At 38.5% G+C, this 11,962-nt stretch overlaps 1 protein-coding gene across 1 annotated transcript; it reads left to right on the top strand.

Annotated features, from left to right (window-relative positions):
* Positions 1-10,608: 10,608 nt before the first annotated feature.
* LOC145980941 (TNF receptor-associated factor 4-like) lies at positions 10,609-11,478 on the top strand. Its single transcript, XM_083114026.1, has one exon. The coding sequence runs from the start codon at positions 10,609-10,611 to the stop codon at positions 11,476-11,478; it is 870 nt and encodes a 289-aa protein (XP_082970152.1).
* The last annotated feature ends 484 nt before the right edge of the window (positions 11,479-11,962 follow it).

Consider the following 11,962-nt stretch of genomic DNA (forward strand, 5'->3'; position numbering starts at 1 on the left):
TTTTACTGAATTTTTAAGCGCCATAGCCAGTACATAATAGCATATAGTGTGTGTTTTCTATTATGACGACAGAGGTCGGGGTTTCGAATCCCGGCATGAGCATGGGTATTCTTTGTGAGTGTCTCGTCCAAAATTTGCATTTGGAGGGGCGTAAAGAAAAGTGTGGGGGCAATGAGAAGAAAACGAAGTTTGGGACCCGAGAGATATTTTACGGCCACAAGCGTTTCTATTTTCTCCATAAGAAAATTATTATTACTGTGACGATGCGATTATATATTATATAAAAACCCGCACCGTCACAGTTTATAGAAGGAACTTTCGTTTAAAGAAGATAAAAAACGAAGTTCTCATGTCCGCCGCCAGAGGGTAGCTCCCTCTGTCTGCTGTATACAGACGTGCTGCCTCCTGGCGACACTCCTGGTACTTCCCCAAAAATTACGCGGAAATTGCTGGTCCTCCCACACACTTCCACTTCGTGCATAGATGGGAACCTGAAGGGACATACTATCACCAGGCAGCTGCAATCGCTCTTTTATCAGCCCGATCTTCTTGTACCGTACCATAGAATTTGAGGTTTTCGTTGTGAACAACAGGAGCATGCTTTTGACGATCTATCCCGGACTGTGAATCGACTCGCCATGTCACCGAAGACAGATTGTGTAATACACCTTTAAGGTACGTAGAATCGGAAAGTTCTAGTAAAATTGCGGCCAAAAAAGACCTATAGTGAAGTGAACATAAAATCTCGAACTTAGTGCAGCTTGCCGTACCCATCTACTTTGAACCTTTTGTTATTTTTTGAAGCACGAATTCATTCATTCCCTTTTGAAAAGAAACCATGACACGAAAGGTGAAATTTTGGCTGTTCCTTAAGCGGAAACAATATCCTACTGTTCGACCATTGTGAGCATGCTCTCATAAAATTTGCGAAAACGGCTACCCAGTAGTCAAGCCGTCCCCACGTGCATGATTTTTCTAGATTTTTGCCCATCTGCCATAGAATTGTGAATGTGCCATTAAACAGGGAACTGACTAAAGATAACTTCCATTTTGCTACAGTGTAGATTATTCGTCTTTGTGGAATATTGAAGAGGGATTGCAAAAGAATATTTAACCAAAAAGGGGCTCATACGTAAATTCTTATGCGTCAAATTCCCCCCCTTCTTTCCATTTTACCTTCCGTTAAGTTTTTCCTTCCAAGTAGTAGCGTCAAATCGTTGGCTTTTTGCGATAGTAACGTTATATGCTCATGTGTAAGTAACGCGTTACAGATGAACAAATCCTCAAAAATATAAATAATTGTTGGATGGGATAAAAATATGTAACTAAACTAAACCCTTGTACCTGAATATTGTAGTAATATAAATATATATATATATATATATATATATATATATATATATATATATATATATATATGTCAGGCTCGCTGACCGAGTTGTTTGTAACGGACGTAAACCTTATGTGCGAATGTTACTAGATGCAAAAAAAAAAAAAAAGGGGCGTATCGCATAAATTGTGGTTAAATTAATGTCTGTTATTTAATATGACGATAATATTGTTGAGAGATGTGTTGAATATATATACACTTACATATACGTGTACATTTAATTGTTGAGTGACAAGTTTTGAAGTAAATAAAAGTCGCAATTGTTAACGTTTTTGCTTGTACCTTCTTTACGTTTACACATCACTAGGCACTAACGTAAATTTAGTAACCATCCATACGTTATCTTGTCGCGCAACGCGCATACCGCGTAATCTTAAGTGTATTTGAAATATATGGTGTATTCCTTTTGTGTAATTAAAATCGTTTGTTTTCAGTTGTTGACATATATTCGGCTCTTGAATTTTGGGGGTTGCTTTTGATGTGGGTAATACTTTTGGCAGGGGAGAAATATTAAGCATTTGTATCTTTTGTTGGTAAAATTGGTACCTAACGAACGTATTGAACGCGTGATCCGTTCGACCCGCTATAACAGGGCTTTGCTCGCCGTTACGCTCGTGTGGATCAAGCAACTCCTGGATGCACATGCGGTAAAGGCGTTGCAGAAATCTATCTTGGGGCGTTTTGCCTAGGTTGAAAATAATCAAGGTTATTGACAATTACCATCGCCGGCATTGCTTCCAACATATCGATTCCTCGCGGGCATCAATAACCTCAAAACCAAAAGGACACGTCACATTACTCCTAGAATGTAGGCATACATCCCGAACGTGCCTTATTGCCTTCAAAGAGTCTGATGACTTGTATATATTAACTTGAGCTTAAAGGTATGCAGAAGATCATGAAAGAGCCACTGAATACAAATTCATTTTAGAAACAGGTTTGAAAGCAGTGGCTAAGTCGGTCAAAATCTTGCATTTCTTCGGTGCTGTCTCGGTTTGTCTCCTACACTGAGTGCCTGCCTAATTTCTTTTTAATGGCGTTACTCTTCACCATAGGCGTAACTTGACGGAGCAAGAGTGGCCAATTGACCCCCCGTCATAAGAAATCATGTTTATTAAAATGAATCAGTTAATGTTACATTTGTTAATTTCCTGGGGCTCAAGAAGCAAAGTAATAAGTAATTTTTATGATTTCACAAATGCAACAGCAAAGTAGTCTTGGACGAATATAAAAAAGTTCCGATTCTGCCTCACCAAATGTAAGCCCAAATTTCGACTCCCGCCACCCCAAAAAAAATTAGGTCCAAAGTTTCGTCCATGCTCGTCTCTATTGCTTCTCTTCTTTTCTTCTCCTGCCATCCACAGACAATACTGCTAGCATTCTGATACTGATAGAAGCATATGACAGACCCAACAGCAATGAGTGAACAACGTTTCCATTTTTGGTCAATTTCAGTGTCAATCTTGACTACGATGCTAAATCGTCGTTTCCCACAAAATGTTTCTTTAATTAATATGTGATCAGGAACTCTTTCATGACCTTCTCATTCCTTTGAGCTAAAGATATTAAAACAAGAAAGTGATCAGACTCTTTGAGGATCATAGAAAACGTTCTGCAGAGATGCATACATACTAGACGTGTTATTCTTATGGGAAAACTAACGCGTGGGGCAAAACCGGAAAATGTTGCTTGGATGTTTTAGGACTATTGGCACCCAACTGGGGGTTGACATAATTCTCACCTTTTGGGAGTTTTGGACCCATGACGTGTCCTGTTCTCAATTTCATCCCAACATACATCATCCTTATCTTCCCTATTAGTCGAAAGTGGCAGAAAAGCAAAGCAAAATAAACCAAATCAATCAATCGTTTTCTAAGGTGATCAACGTTAATAGAAGGGTTGTTAAAGGTGCAGGAACTTTAAATAAGTTCAATTCCGGTCCAGGAGAGAAAATCAGTAAGCTTAAATTGGTTCTGGACCGTAAAGAACCTTTATATCTGTAAAGTATTTCAATTCGGTCCAGGAAACTTATTACCGGATCAATTTATGTACGGTCCAGGAACATCTTTTTCTGAATGAATTTAAACACGGTCCAGGAACCTTTCTTGTTTCTCGAACCAGTTTAAATAGAGTCCAAGTTCCGTATTGAAATGAAACAATACGCAACTTGGATAGACTTTTAAATTGTGTGAGCAAAAAGGGTAGGGTCCTATTGAAGAACCCAGTCGAATATATGGATTATTGGAACTTCAACAACCCTGCTTCTCATTATGGACCTGACGGAAAACAATTATCCACTTGTGAGCATGAAAGACTAATCCAGGTGCTGGCTGTCTCGAAAATCTAAGGAACAAGGCCGTGCATAACGGTAGACATGGGCGAAACGCAAACTCTACAGTCATGTTACCATCCTCCATGTAGCCCCATTCTTCGCGCATATTCCTTCCCTTGGATGAGACTTCTCGAGTCTCTACTTGCACAGAGATTTGTTTTGGTTTGCTTGCTTGTTGCCTTCGTTGAAAAGAACATTTGAATAGCCATTCCATAGCGCTGCATTCTAAATCTTAGGGCAACCAAGTGACGAAAGAAATTCTTTAGGGACACGACAGGGGTGGCGCCCGCACCGGAAAAGTCTGGCAACGAACAGCCCCATTTGCTCCGAATTTCCTTGCATAGCTGCTGGGAGCACAGCAGCCTCACGTTACCTCATATACGGCTGCTATTGGCTGCGGTTCCTGGATCGGATACAGAAGCAACACGCGACGGGTTTGTTTGAACTCAATATAACGTCATACTAATATGGTCCATTGCGTTATGTAACATTTCGACAAGGGAGGTTTTTAAACGTGGCACACGAGAGAACAACAGTGTTATGATTTATTTCCTGCACTATGTAAAACGTACTCGCGGATATTTTTATAAGGCAACTTTTAATCGGTCAACCCTAGTCCAGGAATTGTAAATAAATTCAATCCCGGACTGGGAGAGAAAATCAGTAAACGTAATTGAGTTCTAGACAGTGGGGAACCTTTTCATATTTAAAACATTTCAATTCGGTCCAGGAACCTTTTTTCCGGATAAATATAATTTCTGCCCAGGAAACTTTTCTCGCATCAATTTAAATATGGTCCAGGGACCTCTTCTTAGTATCAAAATAAGATCCATGAATCTTTTTTCATTGAAACAATAGGCAACTTGGACCGAATTTAAATTGTGCGAGAAATAAGGTTCCAGTCCTGCAGCGGAATCCAATAGAACCCATTAGAATTTATGGGTTTCTGGACCTTTAACAAGCCTGGTTAATAAATGGACATTTGAATGTTCCTCGAAATCTTGAACTCCACTAATATGCTTAACGATTGTATTATTCCACATTTTCATTGTCCGATTTTTTATCACAATATATTCATTATGACTCCTATATATGATGGGAGAATCATAAAAATGTATTGGATGTGCAGTATTTGGTAATCCAGTTCCATGGTATTTGTACCCCTTTAAATTACATTACTTAACTAATATTTATCATTTGCACTTAGGGAGGCGGCATCACCCAACAGCCCGCCCCTTCGGTACTTCCCTGATTATATTCCTTTAACCTATGTCAAGTAAAGTTAAGAGATGTTTATAAATGTACCAAAATAACTGATTCGTTGAAATTCAAATAAAATTCAAATTTATCTCCATTGAAGATCAAGGTTCAACCTTTAGCTGTTCCACCACCTGCAGCTTACCTGAAGAAAGTTAAGTCAGTAGTATTTATGTCCCAAACAAGAATTTTTGTTTTTGGCAGAAAGAAGGATGTGATACTTTTTTATTTATTTATCTATTGAAATTCCAGTACAGCAGAAGCCATTTCAAACCGGATAGGAACAAAGTAAAAACAGAAAAATAGCGCTAAAATTAAAGCAAATATGACAAAACAAAACAGTACCAAGATAAACAGAGATCATTTTTTCATCTAAACATAATCAACATGAGTTACATTGCCTCTTTCAAGTCACTTTTCAGAGGAAATAATATTCTCATGGATTGTAAAATAGTTGTGTGCTTGTGAAGTTACTTAAACAATATTTTTCAGTACGAAAATTATACGAGGGGCAGGGTTGTGCAATTACTCGGGCAAAAATATTTTCTACATGACACGTAAATTACGTGTAATATCGCGTAAAATATGTATAGAAGGTAACGTACGTTAAGAAGATTTTTTGCTGTGGCAGTTGGCAAAGGCAGAAAACGAAACAAAAAAGGATCTAAAATACTTTTCTTCAGGATGTGTACGTACTCTTATATTGTAATATTACAAACTGCCATATTCACATTCACAGCATAAATAGCTTACACAAGTGTGGCAATTCACATGCGTGTACGTTTTAATCCCAGCCTTGTCCATAATATCACAAGAAACCGGCTCATCTTCGAACCTTGCAAGAAACTGCTTCAAATGTAGTGCGCACTGAAGTTACAAGACCATACCAGTGATGAATATTAGTGTGATTAAGGGTGTGTGTGAGTGAGAATTATAATCACTTCCAGTGTATAACATTTTCTTTCAGTGAAATTGAAAATAACAACATAGTATTTTTTTCAGTGTTGGAAGCAAAATCGGATAATTTTAAAATAAGTAGTTAAATATTCGGTTCAATCAGCAGTTTATTTTTCACTATGACAATTAACAATCAACGTGTTTTTGTTACTAAATATTTGAAATCCAATCCAAATGTGTCGGACAAAACTTATGGGTTCATTGTAGCGTAGGTGACTTGCCCCCACAATACTACTATACTTTCATATGGAGCATTTTTTCGTTCGATGCATATCTCTCGCGATATTTCGATTTGTCAACTTACAGGGGACACCCTGTATAAGAAAATTAAAGTTTAAAATGTAATATAATTAAAGAAGTGTTTACATTACTAATTAACGAAAGAAAGTTAGTGGTCACATCAGCATAGAAAAGTGGTTTTCTACGCGAAGTAAATTACTATTGCTCTCTCCACGAAAATAGACCAGCCAAGGTCGGAGTTTCCCCAAACATTCTCCACACGCCTGGCCCTCCAGGATTGCCACACTTCTTATAAGTTGCTCATTCGACACTCTAAAGATATGCTGTAAGCTTGTCATATCTTCAGAAGTATTGAGCGGAGTTTTGTGCAAAAACAGGCACACCTTTCCCCCCCCCCCACACACACAAACATACACATCATCTACATACAGAAATGTAGTATCATTGGATGACTAGAGAAACGTACCGCTCAGAGAGTTTTCTAAACAGAAGAGACATGTGTTTATTGGAAGCGAACCCTCAGTAACAATGCAACATTTCGAACGGAAGCAACACGACAAGCTACACGATTTTCGCTTGCGAGTCGCGTGGTCTGGGCCGTTTTCTCAAAATCATTCGTCGTGTCAACTCGGCCTATTGATAGATTAATTCATTTGATTTAAACTTCGATCTTCTGCCACTTTTGGCTAATCTCGAAGGCGAGGATGGATTATAATATGATAAAATGAATAAAAGCACAATCACAAATACGCACGGACTGCAAGCAACAAGAGCCCTATTGAGGATTAGGCGCGCTTTAGAGGAAAGCATTTCCCTTAGCATTTTTCGTAACATTTATGCCATGACCAAAATGCTACCGTGTTAAGTGAGAAATTTTATGGCATTTCAGATGTCATGGCATATTTAATGACATAGGATCGGTCCTATTTCCGTAGCATTTTTCGTAGTATAACCAATCAGAAGCGACCTCTAGGTCACGAGTGCAGATGTAATGGCAACCGCGTGAGATGTAAACAATGTATCACTTCACATTTTTAAGAGACAATAAGTACCTAACCAAGAGGAATAACGTCTCGCATTAAATGGTTTCAGGTACAAAAGAATGGCGCTGCTTAAATACATACCCTATAGCGTTTACTGTGCACGTATGGAAGAAAATTTAATCTTTTTTCCATTGTAAACAACGTGCACTCACCATAGATGGTGTAACTCGTTGTGCCTTTCTTGTATGTATTAAACATTGTAATAGCAAAAGCTAACCGAAATGTTCCATGAAGTATACTATCTGCTATAAGATTCTCGGAAGCATTTATGCTAGCAAAAATGTAAAAGGAAATGTTTCCATCTAAAGCAGGACTTATACTGACTGTGAGTCGCCAGAGCCTCACTAGTCTGCAGTTCAGGGTGTACTACGTGAAAGGCAAGTTGGGTATCTTTTGAAAGGGTTACCCCTTACACCCCGACTCGGTCTATGAGCGTTGAGTGTTTGTTGTAGCTTGAAGGGGCTTGTGTCGTTGCTCTTTTCGGTGTGAAGCTTTGTTGTCGCTCGTCGTTTGTCGCTTCTGTGTGAAATCTCACAAACCCTGAGGTATTCCATGCCTAGTTCTTCTGATTTTTTTTAAAAAAATCATTTGGTCCACTTCGCTTTTCTGATCGTTTTGGCTAATTGCGAAGGAGACGATGATTGACGATTTGATTCCATAGATGAAGGGGCACTCACAAAGAACACTCATGCCCAGTCCAGAATTCGAACCCGCTAGGTCTGGCGTCGTAGCTAACCACTCCTCAACGGTGATTGGAAGGTGCCTATTGAGAGATTCGAAAATATGTAAATCATAAAAGTGCGCCTCAACAGAGGAGAGGTAGCAAGAGATAAACAAATGGTTCATGAATGTAAGTTGTGGTTTTAAGTCCATATAGGCCTGACCTACACTTTTTTGTGAGACCTGAACTACTGTACTACTAAACTATTGAACTACTGCCTCCATTAGATAAGAATATTAACAGAAACAAAAAATAATTGTTGCTGTTCTTGTTATTAATATGGAGAAAACATACAAACTTCAGTCCATATGATAGGAAGTTATGAAATAAAACAAAATATGTGAGATGTCAACCAATATCTGATCATGACGGCCAGAAGGAGATAGGACCGTGAAGTGGTTAACTCTTTACCGACTTTTTGAAATCTGCTATACAAATAAAATTTCGATCATGAACTAAAATGTAGTAGAGGAAGACATGTGCAAAGTTGTGAAGGGTTTCAAGGTGGCTTAAATTTAGTACACTGGCTCCGAATGCAACAGCTCGAATTTTGATTAAACAACGTTGTTGCCCTTCATAATTGGAAGTCCATTTTTTAAACCTATGTAAATTCAATCTAAACAACCCCTCGCTCCAAAGTAGTTGACATTTACTTACGTAAGATATTCGTCCTTGTGCCGATAAAATTATCAATGGAAATAAAGTTGATATGTTGCACAAGTATTTACTTTGTGTAAGCTGATGCGAGACTTACGCAAACAAGGCTTATCATGAGTGATAACTAGGGAAAGGAACTTTAGGTAAATAAATGTTTTTTCTGCGATAAGATAGAGACCCTCATTTTTGCCAAAATTCTTATCATAGCCTTATATGTCAACACAGCAAATTTTATTTTACATAAAAACACATATTTTCCAGTTTTCCGTATGTAAATACATATTTTGCGAATTTTCATTTTAAATACATAAAATCGCTCGTTGACTTCATCTACCTCGAAATCCTCCAAGGAAAAATGTTTATTCTCCGCACCTCTTTCATATCGAGAGTGCTAGGTTTGTTTTGTCTTTGAAAACGCTCGCTGGCAGACTTCTGGCACCTCGCCTACGATCCTATCGGGAGAAAATAGCTGTAAGTAGCTGGGGCTGGCTACACGTAACGATAGCAAGGCTTTTTAATGAAGCAATGCAGCTATTGTGGCCAGGAGACATAAAATTTGACAATGTTCTTCTCTTGACAGATGCTGCAGCTTACATGCAGTGGTCTTGCCGTTAGCTACCCCAAAATGGTGCACGTTACATGTGTGGCGCATGCGTTGCATAGAATATGTGAAAAGATAAGAGCTCTTTATCCCAATGTCGATAAACTGGTTTCAAATGGGAAGAAAGTTTTTATCAAGTCGCCTAGAAGAATAGACATTTTTAAACAAAAATGTCCTGAGGTTCCCCTTCCCCGTACACCTGTAGTTACGCGATGCAGATGTTATGCCCAGAACTTTGAAAAAAATTGTATCTGTTGTAAATGATCTCGACAAAGAAGAATTCTGCAAGAACTGTTGATGGAGCCCTCCTTAAAAGTCGAATTGGCATACATCTCAACAAACCTGTCCATTCTCTCTAATTCCATATGAAAGCTTGAATCGTCCGCGAACACTTTGGCAGCTTCCATTGGTGAAGTCCGTATAGTAGAAACGAAACTGAAAGAACTCACTGGATCTAAATGTCTAAATGTACAGAATTTTTGGGGAAAAACCAAGGTTTTCAAACATTGTGCCAAATTGCATGTGTTTTGGAAGGAGGTGAAGTAGAGGAAGAGGAAGCTTTGGAAAACTTCAGCGTTAGTGACATTTCGTGCTTCAAATATGCAAGAATTGTTTCTTGTGACTTGGAGCCATCTTTCTCACAATATAAGATGCTTTTTAGAGATAATCGTCACAGATTTACAATGGAGAATTTGGAAAGAACTATGGTGATCCACTGCAACTCTTCCAAAAAATAGCTCGCTAAGAGGTAATCATTTAGAAACTAATTTCAGGTGTTTAAAATGCATGTTATAGTTTGTTTTTGTTACCAAATGTTTTTATTTTTGTCACATATTTTCCTGTTTTTATCACATATTTTCAACATTTATGACACATAAAAAATAAATATTTCTGAGTTTTTTAGCACATAAAGTTCCGTTCCCTAGTGATAACGGTAAAATATTGATTACGTGATACTTTCAAAATATATAAAAAAAATTGTGATTAGATAATAAGAGACTATGTGGCATCATTACTACATATCATTGTTCCCCGTTGTTCGGTTCTGAGTGTGTGAATCCTTTGTGCAGGAACTGGCGACTGTATTCGCTAACAATGCCAACCACTACGTTCAAAATCTGTTCTTATTGTTCGAAGGAGGTGGACGAGGAGGAACTGGATGAACACCATTCAAACTGCGGAGTTGAAGAAGTCGAGTGTGGAAATGGCTGCGGTCAGAAGATGCCTCGCTACATGCACATACAGCATATGGAAGAGAGCTGAAAGAAGCGGAAGGTTCAGTGTCACTACTGTTCAGCCTCGATTTTGTTCAACGAAACAGAAGATCATAAACAGCAGTGTTCCATGGAAATTGTCGAGTCTCAGTTGATGTGTGCTTTTCATGGTGAGCGTCTTACTGTACCTAATCACATGTTAGAAAGTTACCCCAGATCTCTGGAAGCGTGCCCTTATTGTACCCAGGCAGTAGAGAAGTCTGATATGGATGAACATGTTGCAAAATGCGAGGAGGCAATATCTCGCTGTGATAAGTGTGGAAAGAACGTTCCAAAGGAGAACATGGACGTTCACTTGAAGGAGTATTGCTCAAAGCGTGATAAGGAGTGCATATTTTGCGGCACATCGGTTGTGGAGAACACAATGCATGAGCACAACAAGGTTTGTGATTTGCTCAAGACTCAGCAGCCACAGTGCTCCAAAGTTATGAAATCCAGCAGTGATATATCTCTCGCAGATAAGTGCGTGATACGTGAAGTTCAATGCGTGTTCTGCGACTCCTTTGTACAGGAGGTATCGTTGGCCAAACATTACGACACATGCGAAACAGCAATTGTACACTGTGGTAATAAATGCGGGGTTAAAATATCGAGAAAAGATCTCAGCGAACACTATCAAAACGAGTGCCTGAAAGCACTTGTAGTGTGTGAGCATTGCGAGAAAGAAGTCGAGAGACACTTGTTGAAGGATCACCAAGCGGAATGTGTCAAGTTCCAGATTCCTTGTCCTGAGAGTCGTGGTGTTGAAGTTGCAAGAGAAGACGTGGAACAACATTTGGATGAGGAATGCCAGAAGCTCTTTTCTGCGTGTGCTTACAAGAAAATGCAGTGCAGCTATGAAGGTTTTCCTGCAGGGATGAAGCGACACCTGAAGGAAGGGGTGCAACATCACATGGGCCTATTAAAAGGCATTGCAGAAAATCTTCAGTTTAAATTAGAGAGTGAGAAACAAATAAATCAAGATGTAAAGAAATCAAGAATTACAGGGTTTAGTCGTAAATCTTGAATTTAGATAAAAAGCGTAAATAAGGGATATCAAGAAATAAAAGGTATGGTCGAAAATCTTCGATTGAAATTAGAGAGTGAGAAGAAAGGCGCAAAAGTTGAAGAGAAAAATATACAAATTAAATCATAGGATGAGAAGTTAAACAATGAAGAGGTAAAATGTATTGTTGAAATCCTTCAATTGAAATTATAGAGTGAGAAGAATGGAAGTAAAGAAGTAAGAGGCATGGTCGGAAAACTTGAATTGAAATTAGAGAGTGAGATGATGAAACATGAAAGAGTAAATCTCAGATTCGAAAATATTCATAGGAAATTAGATAATGAAATGAAAAGAAACGAAAAACTGCAAAGGGAGATAAATTCACTAAGATATGAGAGTATGTTGTGGAAAGTGGAAGACAGCTCAGGAGATGAAGAAAGCTAAGAACAATAGAAGTCACAGACTACATAGTCCGCCCTTTTACAGCAACAAGCACGGGTACAAA

This window comes from Lepisma saccharinum, chromosome 28 (assembly GCF_977018435.1).
Source record: "Lepisma saccharinum chromosome 28, izLepSacc3.1, whole genome shotgun sequence".
In the NCBI taxonomy this organism is placed as follows: Eukaryota; Metazoa; Arthropoda; class Insecta; order Zygentoma; family Lepismatidae; genus Lepisma; species Lepisma saccharinum.

Bases quoted from the DNA above. Each gene is read 5' to 3' on its own strand.
- LOC145980941 (XM_083114026.1), top strand. From the start codon at position 10,609: ATGTTAGAAAGTTACCCCAGATCTCTGGAAGCGTGCCCTTATTGTACC.